At 38.8% G+C, this 20146-nt stretch overlaps 1 protein-coding gene and 1 long non-coding RNA gene across 3 annotated transcripts; one reads left to right on the top strand and one right to left on the bottom strand.

Annotated features, from left to right (window-relative positions):
* The first annotated feature begins 1808 nt into the window (after positions 1–1808).
* Positions 1809–20060, top strand: LOC111254734 (lysosomal alpha-glucosidase-like). Of its 2 annotated transcripts, none has more exons than XM_022815885.2 (25): positions 1809–2522; positions 3593–3741; positions 5332–5517; positions 5645–5785; positions 6367–6484; positions 6746–6900; positions 7250–7325; positions 10278–10367; positions 11302–11398; positions 11548–11657; positions 11932–12060; positions 12990–13121; positions 13727–13837; positions 14265–14381; positions 14796–14923; positions 15459–15527; positions 15920–16095; positions 16527–16639; positions 16882–17030; positions 17450–17534; positions 17716–17872; positions 18071–18193; positions 18906–19009; positions 19171–19275; positions 19777–20060. In XM_022815885.2, exons 1-25 carry the CDS (start codon positions 2472–2474, stop codon positions 19840–19842), a joined length of 2937 nt encoding a protein of 978 aa, XP_022671620.1. In that variant the 5' UTR covers positions 1809–2471; the 3' UTR covers positions 19843–20060. The 2 variants fall into 2 exon arrangements, with proteins under 2 accessions (XP_022671620.1, XP_086831427.1); XM_086975301.1 differs by lacking the exon at positions 1809–2522 and adding an exon at positions 3222–3380.
* Positions 7122–12007, bottom strand: LOC147754177 (uncharacterized). Its single transcript, XR_015317442.1, has 2 exons — positions 11877–12007; positions 7122–8401 (listed from the first exon to the last, which is right to left on the bottom strand). It is a non-coding gene; the product is annotated as an uncharacterized LOC147754177 (long non-coding RNA).
* Positions 20061–20146: the final 86 nt, after the last annotated feature.

The following is a 20146-nucleotide window of genomic DNA, read 5'->3' as shown; positions in this document are numbered from 1 at the left end:
GTGGATACCGTTCTGTACTTTTCCCAATCTATATTTTAACTTAAACTTGGGTGAGGCTAACACATGTACATATAGAAACAGAAACATATGAAATCGAAATACGCCTAGCTCTAACAACTACCAGTAACTGAGTCAGAGATCATATCATAATGAACTTCCATGGTATTGCGAGCCGCAACACTCAAAGACAGATGTACGTATAAATTAGGCCATAGTGACTCTGCTCGGTAGAAAACATGGTGAAACCCGAATATTACATATTTAATAACCGCGTAGGTAGGTTCAGATATAATCATAGCTTTATTGTGCCTTTATCGGTAGTCGTTTCTCTGGTGAAGCCTGAACAGGTTCACAGCTCAGTGTTTGGACGGCCTTCTCTATTTCAATATTATTCGAGTTGAAAGGATATATCTCTTTCAAAACTAAAGCTAAGTGTTGTTCAACTACTATACATGGATAATAAATTAGCCATGTTGAAACGAGTGTATGAGGTAAATAGGATGTGTTCTTCAGCAAACTCACATAATTCATCGTTACATCACGCGGGTTTTTACCCAAAAATATTCCACAATCAGCCATCGTAGATTCATTGGATTATCGCTAGTTACGTTTGCCTTTTCTCGCAAGTCCTCTTCTGTCCTAAACGCAGATTCAAAATGAAGACGCATTTTTGTCATCGGCACTGAAAATATCAGTCAGCAAGTTCGAGCTGCTATGTCGAAACTGTCAAAAAATATGATTGCCCCATATTTGCCACTCACAAGACAAGTTCATTGTATGGTATAATGTGTATCTTCTGGATCCGTATTGCATTTGTAGCAGGAGGACCTGCTTTTGACTTTGCTCATGTCGACGTTACCCATGATTACTTGTACACCGCTCATTCAATTTGATATGTGACTATACAATCCAGTTTAGGACGATGAAGCGCAGCATAAGCAGTCTTCACAATCGTCAGAGCAATTGAAGTTGCATAGATGGTAACAATGGACGTTGCTTCGAGATTATTTATGTAGCGCGACGCGAGAAAAAGGGTGGCACTTGGACACGACAGGTAATACAATGAAGAGTTTATTTAAGACCAATAAGAAGCTAAAACGATGAATATATTGAACTTCAAATAGAACGAGACAGTACGGGACCATTACTATGAATTCGCTTATACTGTTCTATTATGGTGACCTCTGTTCTATGAATCAAAACGGCTGCGACTACAGTGGCCGAACCCGATAAGTGGCGAGCTACTCCGACGATTGGAAGTGGTCGAGTACTGGGTGTTTGTTTAACTGATTTGACACCAACGGGTACAATAGAAGTGTAGTCCAAACGACAGCTAAGTGGTGAAGGGCGTCTATGGGGAGATCAGAGCATCTTTTCATTAAATTTGTGTGGTGTTCGTGATGAACGGTCGCTGAATTCTTCCCAGTCTAGAAAAACAGTCCCAAACTGGTAGGCGATTAAATGCTCTTTCCATCGGGGTCCAACAAAAGATGATCGTCCAAGATATTTCGTTCGTCTGCGCGCGTGCCTTTTGTATAACAGGCTCTTTGTCTGCAAGCCATTGAGGGTAACAAATCACAATCGTTGTCCAAATCATAGTAGCATCGCGTGTTGAAGATGCTAATGTAATGGCGACAGGGCAGTGCTGCACCCTTTCCATAGCGCGCTTTGAGTGCAGTCTTTGATGCGTAACGACAATCAAAGGCGCACCTGCCACTGGCCCGCTGTGGCTGCAACCGTCTTGCCCTTCTTCGTCTCGAAGGTGATCTTTCCGTTTTGCTCTAGACAGTTCGGGCGATCCATTTACTCCGACTGAAGAGCGGTTAACGATGACGATTTGCGTTGATTTTTACTCGTTCTATTGGTGTAAGAATAGCTGTATGCATAACACTCTGTGTTATTTGATTAGTGCTTCTACAACTCCAGATCAATCACCAAACTCAAACAAATGAGATCTAGCTAGCAGTTAGGCTGCAAGTAATCACTCGGATAGATGGATTTCGAACCTATGTGCCGCTGAGGAAAATAAAAAATCATCGGGTTAGGACATAAGATGGCTCAGGGTCTGTAATATGTCCCCTAGATACTCAGATCAGGCATTACAATGTTGTGAGGCCTGTAACGAAGTATACGGGAGATAGGACAGTGGTCTCGTGCCTTGTAACGAATGTGATGTTGCAGCAAGTGTCTTACCGTCAGTCAGAAACGCTCGAATTTCTTCGAACTGTAGGATTGGACAGTTTACAGGCTTGTTTATGGTTGTCTGTAAATTTACCTTATTTAATCAGAGGATATCCACAGCGAATTGGGAGCAACTCAGCAGGCAGTCGTATCCTAGCCATGATAACATCACTTCATCGTTAATTAATGAATTTAAAGAAATACTGTCACACTGTGGAAGTGGTCGGACAAGTAGACAGTTCGGATATTGATGAGTATCCCTTCAAATAAAGGAAATTCTGTCGCTGAAGATGTCTTTATCTCGCTCGTGCTCTAGATGTCAGCCACGCTACGTGGAAGAGGTAACGTCTAAGTAATGTCATTACAAAACAAAGACGAATCAGTTCGGGAAGGGAGACGGGCCAGATATGTAAAAGTTCAGTAGATCATCTATCAGATGCCAAAAATATGAATCTAATTAGGAAAGTAACTAAAAGAACATTTTACTTTATATCTATATAATTTTTGTGCGCTAAGTTAAACCTAACGTTATTTTGTTCTAAACTTGGGTAATTAATCTAGCAAGTTGAGCTCAAAGCGTAAGGAAAAAACAAGATTAATAGAGCAAAGCACAAATATCATTCAAACAGTCGTGTAGAAAAATAGCTTGCGACGCTCAATGGTACACCTAGCTGCAGTTTTTTTTTCTGCGTACAATCGGCTCAACGTGTGGCAACATATAAACGTAGAAATTTACGTGTCGTTAGCTGAGACCTATCGTTATCATAATGTTAGGGCCTAAAAAAGCAGCTGACATCTATCAAAAACGGTTCATTTCTAATTGTAATGGTAAGATGGAGACACACTTTGGCTATTCTCAGGTAATCTTAACTGGTGGACGAGCTAGAATAGGATAGAGGAACCTACTTATTATTTTGAAAGAATTTCTCAATTACAGCGACAGTAACTTTTCAAACCCTTATATTACGTTATTAATCTGCCAGTTATAAAAACAATGGATTCCTGGTATTAGAAGATTAGCTAAGGCAAGATAACGGTCTTTGATGCTCGACAAACGAAAGTGGGCGTATAGTGCAACCATCGGCAGCTGTCCTAATTGTAAATAGCTATGTTTATCAAGCCGCTACAAAGGACTAAACTAATATTCCTTTCATTACTTGCTTCTAACGCCAGGAGCTGCGTGTCAACGAATTTTACAGGCAAGAGAGCATCCATAGTATCCTTCCATAAGAAACAGCAATGTCTCCTATATTAGTAGTTTTCAAGTCTAGATCTTAACACATCGAAATTTACCGCCCTCTTTACATAATATTGATTCCTTTGTATTCTTATTTAAATGGTGAAACTGCTAGAAACGCTAGGCGACTGAATACAAGATGACAACGCAGAACTTCTTATAATGAATTTCCAGAGGCCGGGGGCTTCTGACAACGGTTCCTTCATGTATTCTACTATGAATTGGAAAAGTAAAAGCGGCGCTCTGTTGATCATAACCGCTGTTAGTGCGCTTGTTATGATCGTGGTGGCGTCGTGTACACTCTCGGGAGTTCTCAAATTGAGGTAAGTCGACATGATATTGAATTAAGCAGAAGTTTTACTCCCAATAATAATAATAACAATAATAATGAAATAGACTGAAAACTTCTCTGCTTATTTATAGCACTATTTTTGCCAGGACATCTATTTAGTATATTCTTAATGTATTAGAAAAACTGTAATTATTAATCAGAACCATACTAATCTAAATTAATAAATAAATTAAAAAGAAAATAGGTCGACTTTATTCACGTACACCGCCGTCCAATGGGCGATTTTTCAAGTGGTCGATCGTCAGATTGTAAAAACGTAGGGCCAACGCCAGCGCCACCTGGTGAGAAAGCAAATTTGCCTTGTAGATTTATCCTACTGTTTCTCCTTAAATCATTAAGGCATATTACAAATGGACGCCTTCGTCGACGGAACACACTACGGGCCGGATTTCAAGCCATTATCAGTATCGAACCTTATGATTGACTATATTATTTTCTACTATGAAGAGGACCATTGATAAAATGAAAATTTCGTTTCGAAGATATACACGTGATAACCACGTGGTTAAGCACAATTTCTGCAATAAACCAAAGTGTTCTCTTTGGCAAGTTCGCACAGGTGACTGGGAACACAACGATTATAACGCTGACAGACAAGGCTCATGGCCTGTTGCACGGGGACGGCCTTTGACCGATACATATATAATGAAGAAACGAAAAAAAGGCTTGCACGTGTTTTTCCGGGTGTGGCGAGGCCATTAGCGTCTCCGCTAGACAAACAATTTTAATTGGCCACTCTTCTTACACTGATTACTTACAGACAGAGCTTTTTTGAGCTGAGAATGAGCATTTATGTTTCCTTGACGGTTGAGTAGCGTTGCTACCTTGTCCGTTACTTGAATAATCCTAATTAGCAAAATACACGAAAACCGAAGAACCGTAGTATTTGGCGAGTACGAGATTATATATATCTAAGTTATAATGTGCGATTTCTATAGGCCGAACAAAAACTTTGTTTTTAGAGCTAGGCTTAGAAGATATTTTTGTAATAAAATAGGTTCCGAACTATGAGCTGAAAGAACATAGCAACCTGGGGCACATACGTTATTAAGCAGCGTGATTAGATTTGTTAATAATCTAAACGAGGCTAAATACCGAGAAGACCTGTTACCAATGTCGTTTGCTTTGGGTATGAAGGACTGCTTCTTCTTTCAGCTTCACAGCTCAATATTACCATGCAGTCGCTTGAATCCACTGAACTGAAAATACCTTTCAATGCTTATATATTTTAACACACGTCTGAGCCAGAGCACACGCGTATATCTAGTGCTATGTCCGGTTCGCCCTTATGGTAGAATAGAGAATTCACAGCAATAGACCGCTAAACAGGTAGTTTATACGTAAACCGCTAAGCGTCATGTATATAATGCGAACAAGATCGGATGGTCGTCTATCTGCTTACTCCTTTGTTGTCGAACATCTTTCCTATTTAATACGCTATTAAAATATTTGTTAATTCGAATCAAAGCTTTCACCTTAAATATGTGTCTGCGCGATTGCTACTTTTCTCAAATTGTGAAGGTTTACTATCTTAAAACGTATGATACTATTGAGTGCATAGATCGTCTGAAGATGAAGCACTGAAAGCTTTGAATAAGGCGATTCAGGATGTCCACGGCCTGATCAACCCAACCACTACGACGACGCCAGCGCCACTAGGCCCGCCACCTGAACCACAATGTCCTGCTAATCCGACAGACGAGGACAAGTTTGACTGCCATCCCGAAAGAAACCCCAATATTTTTGCGTAAGTGCCGACAATATAATAATATATGGCGTATGACTAAACCAGGTCAGATTAGCAAGTCAAATAAATAAAACGATATTCTTCACTAGCGATTGTATTGGAAACATAAATGAGTTTCATGATTCAGATGCGCTGCTCGTGGATGTTGCTGGGACGCTTCACCGAAGCAAAAGGAACCGTCCAGTGATAACCCAGACCCAGTAAATGTACCCCATTGCTACTTTCCTCCTAATGGATTCCAAGGATACAGGATAACAAAATCGACCAGGTTGGATTACGTATATGTTTTTCGTATATATAAAGTTAATTTTTGTGCTATAGTTCTCGTTAGGTAAGGTCTTCAGGTAATAGGGTTCTAATATAAAACTGCGCGCAACAAGTGGCGTTACACTGTGGATTTAAAAATAATATAACCGATCGTACCGTACGTTCGTACGATTTTGCGTTGCGTTTTACGCATACACAACGCATAAAAACGATCTGGGGGCTTAGGTAGCCTTTCTATCTGACAGACTGAGTGAGCTGGTTGCGCGCTTTTCGAAGGGGTTAAAAGCGTCCAGCCTCCACACCCGCGCAATACCTATGACACGGTAGGAATCAGTTATTACGAGCAAGGTAGTACTAATATTCACGGGTGGGTCAAATGATTGAACGAGTGGTCATATTAAGAAGTCGGATGGATAATTTTAAAAACGAAATATATTTTCACTTAGTATATTCTAGACATTTAAATGCCTATTTATGTGAAGTTATTGTGCTTTCTGCTAAGTATGATTAACGGCTGTATATTGCTATAGGAGAAAAAAAAGTTTGAGATTGCTGGGCCTTATTGTTTGACCTTTTGTTAAGGCAAAATAATGGATTACAACTGAAGCTAGAGCGGCAGGTTCGCTCAGGACTTCCACGGGACGAGGTCGAAGTAGTTGTGACCGTGCTTCATTACGACTACAATACTGCCAGAATAACGGTATGTATTATATCGGCCGATCAATTGGCACTCCGCCGACAAAGTTGGGCATTACAGACAAAGTTACGTACTTCTATTCTTCTAGTTGCAAGCAGTTTCTGCGTATACCTTCTAGCTCGGGCCGAAATACTATTGTAGACTGTAAAAAGGATTCTTTGTTTCCAGCTAATATATATGTACAGATATATATTACTTAAGATTCGAAGATAGCTGAAAATGGTTGTAATACTTATATACACTTGGTTATCGGATGTGTTGTAGATCGACAGCGCCTCTCGACGACGTTGGGTACCCCCATTGCCGCCTATCGCTGACAAAGCCACGGAACGCGATGTGGGCTTTGAAATAAGTCTACAAGAAGAGAATATTCTCACTGTCTACCGTAAAGAAAAGAAGGGCAACCCAGGGACGGCCTTGTGAGTAGGCAAGCTAATCTATAGGGGAGTAACTTGCATCTTTCATGCCCGCACTTGATGTTTGCTTACTAAAAACAAGTGCATACCTGTAAATGGGGTCCGTGATTAGGCTTAACCAGGAAGCGCACTTCGCTGTAGCTTCCGCATCTACTGAAGGCGCGCGTCGATTTTTTGTGTTTCATCTGTTAGCTTCTGAACTTCTTATGAATGAGTGTATTCAGTTGAGATTATTGATTTTATTTAGATATTTTATTTTATAAAGAAAAAAAAATGGATATGACAACGTTGTGAGATGATATCACATAACAGATACTAACAGCTGAGTGCGCGGGTTGTTTTCTCAACGCAGGTTCGCTGCGCATTTGTCAACTCTGATCTTCTCCGATCAGTTTTTGCAAATCTCCAGTGACCTTCCGTCTTCCCAGGTAAACAAGCCACAGAATAAGTCGGCACCGATGAAAGATTGGCCCATTCGTACATATAAAAAGAGCAGAAACGCTTCCAAGTTAAATATGAATACCTGTTCCTTATTAAAGTAAATTTCTATTTCCGATGTCGGCTGACCTTGGTAAACACCGTACATAAAACTTAGTGCATGGAATGTTGATAATCTTCCTGCTATTTTTCGTTTCTACCTCGGTAAGCTTTGCATCGGTTAGTAATAGCGGTTGAAAGACGTATTCTTAGATACAAACGTAACCAATTTCAGTCGAGCTGATGGTTGAACAAGACAAGCGATCCAAAGTAACTACGAATGGACTAGAATCTGATAGAATTAGGGGGTGAACGTCTTCGAAAGTCAGAATTCGATCTTCACCTGAACATGTCTGAAAACTGATGCACATTATAAGGTGATACGTTTTGAAAACGTGGTATTAGTACCGTATCGCGGGTCCCACTAATCCAAACTAATTGGACATTGTTTTTGTTTGGTGTCATTGTGCAGAACTTATTTTTTTTTAAGGTTAAACAAATATATGGATAAAAAACATGACTGTTCTTGGTCGCCTTTATGCTTATTCACAGTGCATAGGAGTGTCTTTCTTGTGTATAAAAACTATGCAATTGGACAAATAACGCTTATCAAGGTACTTTCAAGGCTAACAAGGTTTGTCCTGATGGCCTTGAAAGCAGGTGTTATACTATAGATACAAAGTATCAGTGTGATCTTGGTCAAAATTGTGATTGTTGCGATAAATTTTGTTAACGTGTTAATACACACGATATAGTTATATATAAGTTATAGTATAACTTACGGGAATCACGAGAGTCAACACAGACACTGTTTTTACTTCTTTAGTTTTGCGAATAGTCCGCAAGTTGCTTTTAAATACATTTGCAAGTATATAAATAATTACATATTGGCTTGTCCTATAAGTTCTCATCGAAAAATTCACTTACCTTTACCCAGACAACATCAATCAATAGTATACTATGCTACCGATGGCCCCCGTTTGTCTTTCCAAGTGATTAAAATTTCTCCAGAAGTTAGTATTTTAATCTGCGACAAACAAACAACAAAAATTAAAGATAAAAGGCGTAACGAAACATTTTTCCCATGCAGGAGTTTGTAACGATTGGGACTTGTGATAATCGAAAGGCGCCTGGTTAAAGCTATAAGCTGGAATAGGCCAAACATAGCAATTAAAGGCCGACTTTTTAGCAAATCATTAGCAACACGTAAAGCCAAGCACTGTCATAATAGAACATAATTCCTCTCTTATTTGAACCTATTATCCTTAGAGCTGGCCGCTTTATCCGGGTACATTGCCTTCGATGATCGAGCTGTTCATAGCGTTTGACGAAAGTAACGGTTTAGTTTTTGATAGAAGCTCCTACTATAGCGCTCCCCTACAATGCCGTGAAATGGAAAGGATTACCTTGTTTGAACGTCCTCTAGTTCTAGGTTTCATTTAAAGGGTGCTATTACGCTTTGACTATGATATATCTTTAATCAAATGATTGTAGATTACCTTGATTGTAGGAATCTTGTAGATTATCTAGCAAGAAAAAAACTATCTTCGTCCACTTTTAGAAAACTATTAGCTGGTGATTGCTCAATTCATGAGGAACTAAGATGTCTGTCCGGTGGATGAAACTGGTGCTTCTAGATTTGGCTGCCTCTTGAAATTCTGTCTATACTGCAGTTTTACAGGGGCTCATACGTGGGGATTGATAAAATGCGGTGAGAACTTCAGCGCCTTCATAGTCAAAGGTTCAACCGGCTCGGCCCTTATCTTTGGTGCTGAAATCATCCCATCGAAAACGGGCGAGCAATTTCCTAACCCTGTAATCGGACTTAAGTTTAGGTCGCACTCGTTCTTTTCCAGACACAAAATTTCAATCTTTATCGACAATTCAGACCTTCATCTCAGCGTATGCAACTTAGCTGAAACGCGCAATTAAATCGGGCAGGACGACATACGACAATACAATAATAGTAAATAAATTAAACGTATATCTCGTTGGACATTGACTTAACCCAAAATGGTAAAATATAACATCTGTTTAATCTCGTAATTCGGATAGGCTGTCCGCATTGTGTGCTTTAACAAAAAACGAAGTTGTCTTTATCAAGGTCAGCCGTATATTACCGCACATAAGTTAATCGAACTTCACAGTATAAAATATGGAAATTAGCATAATGCTCCGCAGCCCGCCTTTTCCAATATTAGTCAAGCGTAGAATGGTGTTATAGAACCCCTAATGAAGTTGATTTGTAAAAGAAAACGGTTGTTCCTGACCTAGTCCCTATGCCAAAATGGCATTTTAAGGACTCCATACATAACGCGATCGCAATCTAGAAGAAACAATACAGTTATGTTGCTATCTATATCGTGACCGCTAAGAGCTAATCCAGACAGGTTGTTTTTTTAACTAAGCCAAGTTAAAGTTAAATATGGCTACCATTAAGATCTTGTAATAAGTTCATAATGCAAAATTTACAATAATATTTTTGGCACATCCTTGTAGTCAGTCTTCCGGAGCAATTGAAGTGTTCGAAGCAGTGGAACTCGATCGACAAAAAAGTCACTTTTTTTTTAAATCGCTGAAGAACTTCCCAAACGCCCAACTTTAAATATGGCAAACTGTTGAATTACTTAAACCTGAGACTCCCTGTCGTTCTTTTTATATTAAGATCGCGCAAAAATCGCTGGCATCAAACTGCAACGAACGAAAAGTAGCTGGCTAGTTATCAGGCTCGAAGGAACGTTAGACAATGACCTGACACATTTAGGTAAGGTAACACGAAACGTGGATGCCTTGAAATCTGGCGAGTCAGTTTTTTCATTAGTTTCCTTAAGAGTACGCTTGATATGTTTTCATTGACTTGTCAATCCAATATAGGTGACTCTTCCCTATTGTTTTACTTTCAGGTTTATGGTCTAGGAGAAATGAAAGGCTCATTTTTGCATTCCGTAAACTGGACCCGCAGGATTCTGTTTAATAAGGATCAACCACCTAAGGTAGTAGATACGAGCTTAAGTTTGACGTTTATATTTAATAATAAACATTTCTACTAGATGCAAAGTGTAATGAAGTACTCTTCGTGTCGGGCGTTCAAGCAGTCATCTACATTTCTAATGAGTCCACTCTACAATTACAGTCGGTAGCATAACATCGTAGTATGTATAGTTTCAGCAAAAGCTATGTTATCGGGTACGTTTTGCTATACTTTTGTGCAGAGTACGCATACGAGAATCTACCTTGTAGAGGTCGTGTCGTCTGGGTGGATAACGCGCATCCCTTCAAGCAACTTGCCAGGCATAACAGATGACAATGCTGCTTATATAATCATGCCGTTTCATAGATTTGTTGGAGAAACCAGCATAGATAAATCTGAAAACAGCTATCCGACCTAACCCCACTAGAGGCAGATGCTTTCGATGAGTTGTTTGCACAGAAGGGACAATAACCAAAACCTGTTGATGTTGCTCTCCTTACGTTCAACAGCCACTGCCGTATTCCGCCATTGTCGGTTAGGGGCTTTCTGTACAATCGCAAAGTCAGTATATGACTTCGCAATTAGAACGCAGTGATATATATATATATATATATATATATATTCCTTATTATCCTTATCATTCCTTATTTTTTATGTTCATTAGTTAACAAAACGTAAAAATCATTGTTTCTACGTACATTATTTGGAACAAAAAAAAAAAGGATCTTAATATTTTAATTGTTGTCAAATTGCAGAAAAAGCGGATAGCATTAGAGCACGAAGCTTCGGTGCTCTATTATCTATAGCAAAGGCAAAATATACAACAAATGCTAACTAGAAATATTTGCAGTTTAGGATAGCAGAACATCTATCTACATGTTGGTACCTAGTCATGAAACAATTGATTGAGGACATCTAATTAATAATAATAATAATTACCGAACAACAAATTTCAGCCAAACCGCGCACTATATGGAGCTCATACCCTGATGGTAAATCTCGATAAAAACAACAAGGCCAGCGGCGTCTACGTCAAAAACAGCAACGCTATGGGTACTCATGGACTTCACTCATTCCTTCTACAGTACATTAATAGTAAATAGATATATTGCTGAATAAATACGTATCTGGCTTTATTGGTGGCACGCCTGAACTACCGCTACTGTAATAAATCACTTTTTGTTATCTGTATTCTATCCCAGACGTCATCCTACAACCAAAACCTGCAGCAACGTTTCGCGCAATTGGTGGAATTTTCGATTTCTTCATCTTTACAGGACCGACCCCAGGAGATGTGTTCTCCCAGTATCAGGTAGCTATCTATCAGCTTTGTCCCACCTGTTAATCCTAAATTCCCATAGTCGTCATCGGTTTCGAAGAGAATATTTAATAATGACTGCCTCTCTATTTCTCACTAAAGAAGTCATCCAATCTTTACGACTGAAGGCAGCATGGCCAATTATTATTATTATATATAAATATAATATATTATAAAAATTATCTCGCTCCATGCACTTAAAAGTAGACATACCTGACCTTACGTTAATTCAGTATGTACTATGCCTTTGTCGCATAATTACTTCTAGCGTCTAGTGGGTTTTCCGGCGATGGTGCCGTATTGGAGTCTTGGATTCCATCTTTGTCGCTATGGTTACGGGACGCTGAACAAAACCGTCGAGACTTACGAACGAAACATCAACAAAGGGGTTCCTCTGGTAAGGGAAGTATTACGTATATGCTGCCCTCTGGTGTCAAAACTTCGTTCTAATCTATCACACTCTTCGTATAAATCGGTTTCAAATCATACGTCGCGCAACGTGTTTGAGGATGTAGGTCTAAGTATGACCTATTTGTCCTTAGATTCTGTTGAAATACACACACTTTATTAAATATTTGACTGAATGGTTTCTATATAAAGTCATAGCTCAAGAAGATAATTGCTAATAAGAATTGTTTCAATAAGAAAATTACCAATTCAATAATTTTTTGAGTTTTGTGTACTATTCCATTTGGCCATCGGGTAAGCCTAACAGAAATTCGGTCCGGGGTACTAGACGCATATTACTACCTTGCTTTATTAAGACCGTAAGGAACGGCGCCGTGAGTACGAATCATTCGATAGAACGATTATATCACTCACAACTTTTCAGGTGCATTGATATGCGCAGTTGTATAAGAAGCTAAACGGAGCTCGATCTTTTTTCGGTCGAAGTTTTTCATTCATAACCTTCATTAGATTTTAATATGCATAGCCCATTGAACTTGAGGGAATTGAAGACACCTTGCAAAAATATTTCGTAAAGTCCTACAAGCCTTATTGTGTGTTCAGACAGTGTGTCATGCTATGTAAAAAACTTTGCTTCGCCTTTTTATCTTGAACTATATAGTGGCGTATGAATAAAAACTTGGAAAAAGTGAGCGAACAGGTAATGAGAAGATGTATAGAGTGCTGAGTAATCTTAAATAGAACAGTGACGTTTTTTTCGGAGCACTGATTATGTGTTTGATTGCGAACGAATGAGTACGAATTATCTGTCACCATTATTCTTCCACACTGACCAGACGTACACTAAATAATTATCACAGTTATATCGCTGCCGTTTTTTTAAAAGACTTGTTTTCGACGTCTTCTTTTGCTAAACAGGAAGTTCAGTGGAACGACATCGACTATATGGAGAATTTCAACATGTTCACTTACGACAAAGTAGCTTTTGCGGGTTTGCCCGATTTTGTCAAGCGACTACATAAGGACGGACGGAAATACGTGATGATTTTTGTAAGTTTAAAATGAACCGAAGCACAAAGCAACGTACTCACCATGAAGCCAATTCGTTTTTTATCTAACCTTCGACTGTTTCACTTTCATTCATATGCATTGCTCCGTTTAGAAACTTAATGAAATAGACCTTACTTATCGGTAGGTTTGTCCGATCACTTCCAGTGGTTGGAAATTACCGAAATCGACCAGCTTATTAACTCGACCAGTTCAAGCTCAGCGTTTCGTAAAAATCTAATGTTGAAGCTGATTTTCATTTACAATTGATTCAGTTTATCTTCTCTATTTACATGGCAGATGTCATGATTTTACTGTGGTAGATAGCGCGCGGAAGTTCGTAACTTGCTTAGTAGTAGTCAGATCATCTCATCTGCCTCAAGGTAAACTATCACACATAATCACGAAAGAAATCATAGCCCATATACTCTCCGACATGAATTAACAACAGCTGAACAAGGCACTGCAGACATTTGGTCCTCCGATCGATGTTATGTAGGTGATGCTGCGTACCGTCACGGAAATCATAAACAATCACGTACGCTAAATTCTGAAACGTGTACTTTTTAGATAATTCTCCGTTAAATATGGAACGCAATGAATTACAGGACCCCGCAATATCTGGATCTGAGACGCCTGGGACATACCCACCATACGATATTGGCCTCGAAAAAGATATCTTTGTCAAGAACGTTACCGGACACGTTGTTAGGTACAAGGTTAGATCTGTCTCTTGATGTGTCTTTCAATTAGGACAGTTTTGTGCCGATAAGCTAATGTCCATTACCCTTAAAGTACCGTTAGCGAATTGACAGAGAAAACAGCTGTTACTTTCGCGCGCTCTAAATTTTAAATTTTCGTAAGGCATATGTGCATTGTCTTAACAAATATTTATTTTCTATAAATTTCTAGCCTATGTATACACTTTGGTCCTAAGACGCTTCCTTCAATCTATGCTACCCTCATTCAAATTACTACGGAACGCCCTAAGCGTTGCAAGTTCACTTGATTGCAGAAAATGATAAGAGGACCTCAATAGAGAAACACCTCAAATAATGACACATTCTGCTGCCTTAACCAGTTGAAATATGCTGTCATTGTCGCCTATTGAATAGCTCTGCTTGTTTCCTTTGCTATAACATGTAGGTATGGAACCTGCATTCGTCAATTTTTCCGGACTTCTCCCACCCGCGAATCGATGAATACTGGACAACCCTATCTAGAGAATTCCATAAGGAGATCGATTTTGACGGCGCATGGATTGTGAGTAACTTTAACTTTGTCGCCATAAACTGCAATGTGAAGGATCGTGGGGTAGCTTGTATATACTCATTTTAACGACGTAGGGGTAGTTTTGCTAGCGCTTCGATATTTTATTATTGAGTTCAAATTGTAACAGGTATAAATGGAAGTCTCACGATCTACCTTTCGTTTGTAATAATATTCTAAATCGGTAATTTATAAATTATTCGACGATGAGTAGTTACGTAACGTCTAGCTATCAAGATGGACTTTTCGGTTTCGTGCTTAAATTTCATGCTCGTAATATAAGTATCTTATACGTAAGGTACAATAAGCCAGTGCAGTAAAAACAATTATTATTCATTTACTATTGTGTGTTACACGAAATCTTTGAAGCATTGTCTCACGCTGTTTATTAACTAAGTTTCTATTCAGGATATGAATGAGCCATCCAACCAATTGAATGGCGTAAACGGTACGTGTCCTGATACGTCACTCGATTACCCACCTGTTATCATCGGCGGCGAAGCGTTATTTACGTATACGGCATGCATGTCCGACAGGTATCAAAACGACTCAATGAAGAAACTCGCTGTGAAGTAACAGCACTCAGTTCATTTTTCACGACGCTCTTTCTAGTAATTAACTGAGATCCCTGTAGCCAAACGAAGTAAATACAACACTCATCACCAATTTGAAGATCAGCCGGAGACCTTTCTCACTTTTTACCACAGAATGACGACGTAGAAAAGAAAGACTGCCTTGTCATTCACCTAAAACAGCAAAAAAAAAAAAAAAACAAAAAACAGAACCGGAAAAAACAGCAGCCGACACGTTGGATTTCCATAGCTATTATTTTATGTTATTCATTTTGTTGTACCGTAACGCTCTTTGAACCTATGATAGAGGTTTGCTTGTTAATAGTAAGGGTAGCTGTTTACGTATAGGGTCGGTTGCAGCTAAAACTATATTAAAGCACTAAGTATTTCATTTGGTCTATTCATGATATACGAATAAGGACAGCGCCATCACAAAACAACGTTTCAAAACAAAAAAATACTTCAAAAAATCAAAATATATATATTATTTTGATTACAGGATGTATGCTGGCAGTCATTACGATCTTCATAACCTTTACTCGCATCTTGAAGCGCGGGCAATGTATAGGTATGTGACCATGTTGAAAATGTAACATCATCCTATTTGGTTATTTTAACGGATCTTCCCTGCTAATCTTGTCTCTAAATTTATCGTTTCATTAAAGAAAATTCCATCTATTTTGTAACCTTCTTGGTCCCTTTGGCTAGAAATTGCACGACGGTTACATTGTCCATAAACAAACATGAACGCGCAACTGTTGCTCAAACATTTCTTCTTCATCAGTCGAATCCCTATAGTACGATGAGCGTTGAGCTCCTATAAAAATGATTGATTCCGTTCAGCATATAAAGTCACTAAGCATTGCTTTCAGGATTACGTCACGAGTTGATTTATATCACGATATATAAGCTTTATACATATATGTACACCTGTGCGACTTGTATCATGTCCTTGTACAGAGCTCTAGTATCGATTCGACCCACAAAACGGCCCTTTATCATCTCGCGCTCAACGTCATCAGGCCAAGGCCTGTGGTCAGGCCATTGGACAGGCGATATTGACTCGACGTGGGATGATCTGAGACAGTCGATTCCTGACATAATCAACTTCGCTATGTACGGAATGCCTATGCTAGGTAAGTAACTTACATACATGTGCCAACAGTTTGTCTGCTTGGTTATGTAAGTTTGAGAATATAGTGGATTGGTGTAGCAAGGAATTGTCAAAGACACCCACTCGTACTAACGAAACTAATCAATCCTGTTTCTATCTAAGACTAAGGCTAAAGTAGCTAGTGCAATTTTTTTTTATGGTGAAATATTTCGAAGTACTGCATCACCAGTACCGCCCTCATCGGGGCGCACCAACATAGACAGTCTATGAACGGATTTAACCAACCTGTGATTAAAAATTTCTAAATCTACTAGAATCATTATAATATCTATTTGATACAAATATTGAAAGGCCAAACTACACATGATATTATACATATTATGATGGGAAGGGGTTTATTAATATACGGCTATTTTTGAATAAGATAAAGGAACAAATCTATGCTTCGTGCAGGTGCCGATATTTGCGGATTTCAATACTCTACAACTGAGGAGCTGTGCGCGCGTTGGCAGGCCGTTGGTGCCTTCTATCCATTCACGCGAAACCATAACGATTTTAACCAGTCTGTGCGTATCGAGTTGTTCTTATAGACTCAACGATATTAAGCTTGATAGGAACGAGCCTACCGCAAATCATAACAAGAACTTGCTTGCTACCACAGATTGGAAATTGTCCTGTTTCGTTCTGCTTGAATTTCTACTCTGGAATATATTACATCTGCCATGATTAGACCCTTAAGAAATATAGTTTGGTAATAGCATCGTCCTTTATCATTATATTATTCTATTAGAGGTTGTTCTTTTTCTAGGAACAAGATCCTGCAATAATGGGAAATCGCGTACTTAACGCAACTATTATTACGTTGCAAAAAAAATACCTCTTTGCGCCATACCTTTACACTCTGTTCTATCGGGCACACGTCTATGGAGAAACTGTTGTCAGAGCTATGATGTTCAAGTAAGCACAAACACACAAAACAACGTTTCGTTATCGTATTTTCAGTTGGCTTGAGCATTTTTCATTACGTCTATTTGCAAGAAATTAGGGCACAATGGCACAAAAAGAAAGGTCTTGCGACGTGTGCGCTCGACGGGAAATTGGCCGGAACTTCTACAACCTTTGAGCATCTGCGACGAATTGCTTGATTTTTAAAAGAAGTATCTGTATTGCACAGGACGCCGTCGATGCACGGCATGTCATTTTATACATAAGACAAGTAGCTCTCAGCATGGCTGTAATAGCCAATACTGAAAAGATTAATCTCAGCCGGCTCCTAACATTCGTATATCGAAGCGGTAGTAACTCAACGACTGAAACATAAGATTTGGTAGTATATCTAGATAAATTATAAGAGATCAAAAACCGCAAACTTTCAGCTTTGCGTCGGACCCCAAAAGCCACTCATGTGACGAACAATTTATGTGGGGAGAAGGTCTCCTCATTGCTCCAGCTCTTTATCAGGTACTGTTCTCGCTCACCAATTATATTCCCATGTTCGACCTTTACTACGCTTACGGCATTAATTTCGTTAATCTAATCATTTGCATATAGGACATTGGTTTGAGGGTTAAGAAGTTTTGCTTTAAGGAAACTTCCATTAAATGCTAATGGTGCCTTATTATTATTGTTATATGATTCGCAGGGCCAGACGCATGTCACACCTTACCTTCCGGACGGAGTATGGTATCACTTTAACAGGAATGGCTTACCACTCAATCCAACAAGTAAATCCAACGTGTCATTGGAAGCACCAGTAACTGATATAAACCTTATTCTGCGCGGAGGACACATACTCCCAGGTTCGAATTTGAGTAATTTTCTTCAAAGAGTACTAAAATTGTCTAACATATGAGACGATCAAAGAAAAGAAGATCATTTCTTTTCTTCCTTCGACGCACTTCTGAAGTGATTTTACAATTGGCTATAAACGTATAGAAGTGATTATTATTAAATTCCTCTTCAACAGATTCATGATTTCAACGTACTTCATATTTCAGCTCAAGACACGAGTGGAGAAACTCTATCGGGTAATCGCAAGAACCCTTTCTTCCTGTTCGTAGCATTGGATGAAAACAAGAACGCGCATGGCCAGCTGTTTTGGGACGACGGTGATTCCCTTGGTCAGTTTTTTTTTTTCTATTCGATCTTGTTTAGCAATTAGATTTTCCAAATGTGAATTATAAAATTATCATATATAACGCCCAAAGATCATTCAAACATTTTGTAAGTAAATGCAATTTCATTGCGTACGGGAGATGGCTAAAGAACTACATCCATTCTACGTTTTTAACTTGCCTTTTCACCTTTGTGCGAGACGCGTAATAAATTGGTTAACTTCAATAGTACTATAACTCCAACATAAGAAAAGTGCTAGGTAAAAGTGATAGGAGGCAAACTTTTGGTAAAAGTTTGCCTAAGACGTTGCGTGTGTCGACTTATGCTTACGGGGTTACCATACTGTAACTAGTTCTAGCTAGAATAGGTAAGCTATCAACATTTGACTTGAATCGTAAGGCAGATGGAGGCGATCCACAATAATTTAGAAAAATTCGAAATAATCCAGAAGGAAGTTCTTGCAGGCGACTCCAGAAGACAAATATAGATCTAAACAGGCTTTGGGAAATAGCAGTACGCTCAAGACCTGCACAAGCGGGTAACGCAAAACAAGATTAGTTTTGAAAATATGAATTATGTCGACGCAAAAACCGGGGCAAAATATATAGAAAAAATAAGTTGGGTTCGTTGTATAATCTTACCCTGTATTCAACGTCCTAATACAGTTCTATTCGACCTAACGTCGTATTATCCGCTCTTTGTAAAATGGATTTTCAGACACTGTTGAAAACGGTGACTTCAGTCTGGTGGAAATGAGTGCACAAAATGGAGCTATTATCACCCGTCCAGTTCACGTCGGTTACACCGAGGAGAGCGTCACCGTATGTTAATACGTTATAATATGCTATGATCTATCAACTATAGGCGCCGCTTATGAGTGTCACAACGGTATCGAGGCGTGAATGTTTCCTGATAAAAATCACCCACATTTGCCCAAAATCATATTAAACCCAACAGACCGACGCTATTATTCAATTCACAGGTGTCGGCAATAAACATATTCGGTGTTCGGACAAAGCCCACGACTGTAGAGGTCAATGGTGGTACACATCATCCTGCCAAGATTACATACAACGCAACAACGCAGGTACGCGCATTACTTGCGCCTAATCTTCGCGTTATCCTTTAGGCATTCCCGTAAAATCCATCAACTCTATTGAATACTATCGCAATACAATGATGATTTTTTTAATCAAAATTAGGTATTGATGTTTATGTTTGCTCTATCTGAAATAAACACCGACAAAATACAGACCATTTATTGCGGTAGAAGCGTTTCAATTTGGCCTGAATATGGTCCTAATGAGTCGAGTCGTATTTGCTTGAATGGAAGAATGTCTGCATGTTGAGGTTTGCCCATCTTCTTAGTAATGATTACTTTAAACTGGTTAAATATGTTTTTATCATGCACCTGCATTTATCCAAATTACACCATCAGTATATACTATGTGTATTTTGTTTCAAATATATACTTCAAGTCTACCATGGTTTCATAAACAACTATGAGATACGAATGCTTTAGAAACTATTAGAGCTCTGCAGCAATAACAAAAAAAACTATATTTACTATGTTTTTCTGTTTTTACAGTTACTCCAGCTGCAAAATGTGCAGATCGATCTTCTGGCGCAACCGAATGTTGTTACGTACTTTTAACCTAACATAACCAGAATGTATTCTTTACCTCGAAGTATTTCTGTCGTTTTTTTCGTCTAAACGATTAATTCCCTTGTTTGAAATTGAACAATCGCTAGTGAAGCCTTATTTCATGACAGGCACACCTTTTTTTTTGTTTTTTTTGCCAATATAGGATAAAGAAATGAAAAAAACTCATTCTTCAATATGACAGGCCATAATAAAGTATATTGTCATAAGTGTTAATTTTTCTTTCGAAATTGTGTCTGGAATTTAAGCACTAGCTAGTATTACACAAAATAATAGCGACTTGGAAAAGTCCTTT

Source organism: Varroa destructor, unplaced genomic scaffold (assembly GCF_002443255.2).
Source record: "Varroa destructor unplaced genomic scaffold, Vdes_3.0 BEIS01000007.1, whole genome shotgun sequence".
Taxonomy (NCBI): domain Eukaryota; kingdom Metazoa; phylum Arthropoda; class Arachnida; order Mesostigmata; family Varroidae; genus Varroa; species Varroa destructor.
The sequence above is the reverse complement of the archived record's forward strand: the minus strand, read 5'-3'. Positions and strand labels throughout refer to the sequence as shown.

Bases quoted from the DNA above. Each gene is read 5' to 3' on its own strand.
- LOC111254734 (XM_022815885.2), top strand. From the start codon at position 2,472: ATGTCTTTATCTCGCTCGTGCTCTAGATGTCAGCCACGCTACGTGGAA. The intron at 6,485-6,745 runs GTATGTATTATA...GATGTGTTGTAG, and splicing joins ACAATACTGCCAGAATAACG to ATCGACAGCGCCTCTCGACG. The intron at 14,382-14,795 runs GTGAGTAACTTT...GTTTCTATTCAG, and splicing joins ATTTTGACGGCGCATGGATT to GATATGAATGAGCCATCCAA.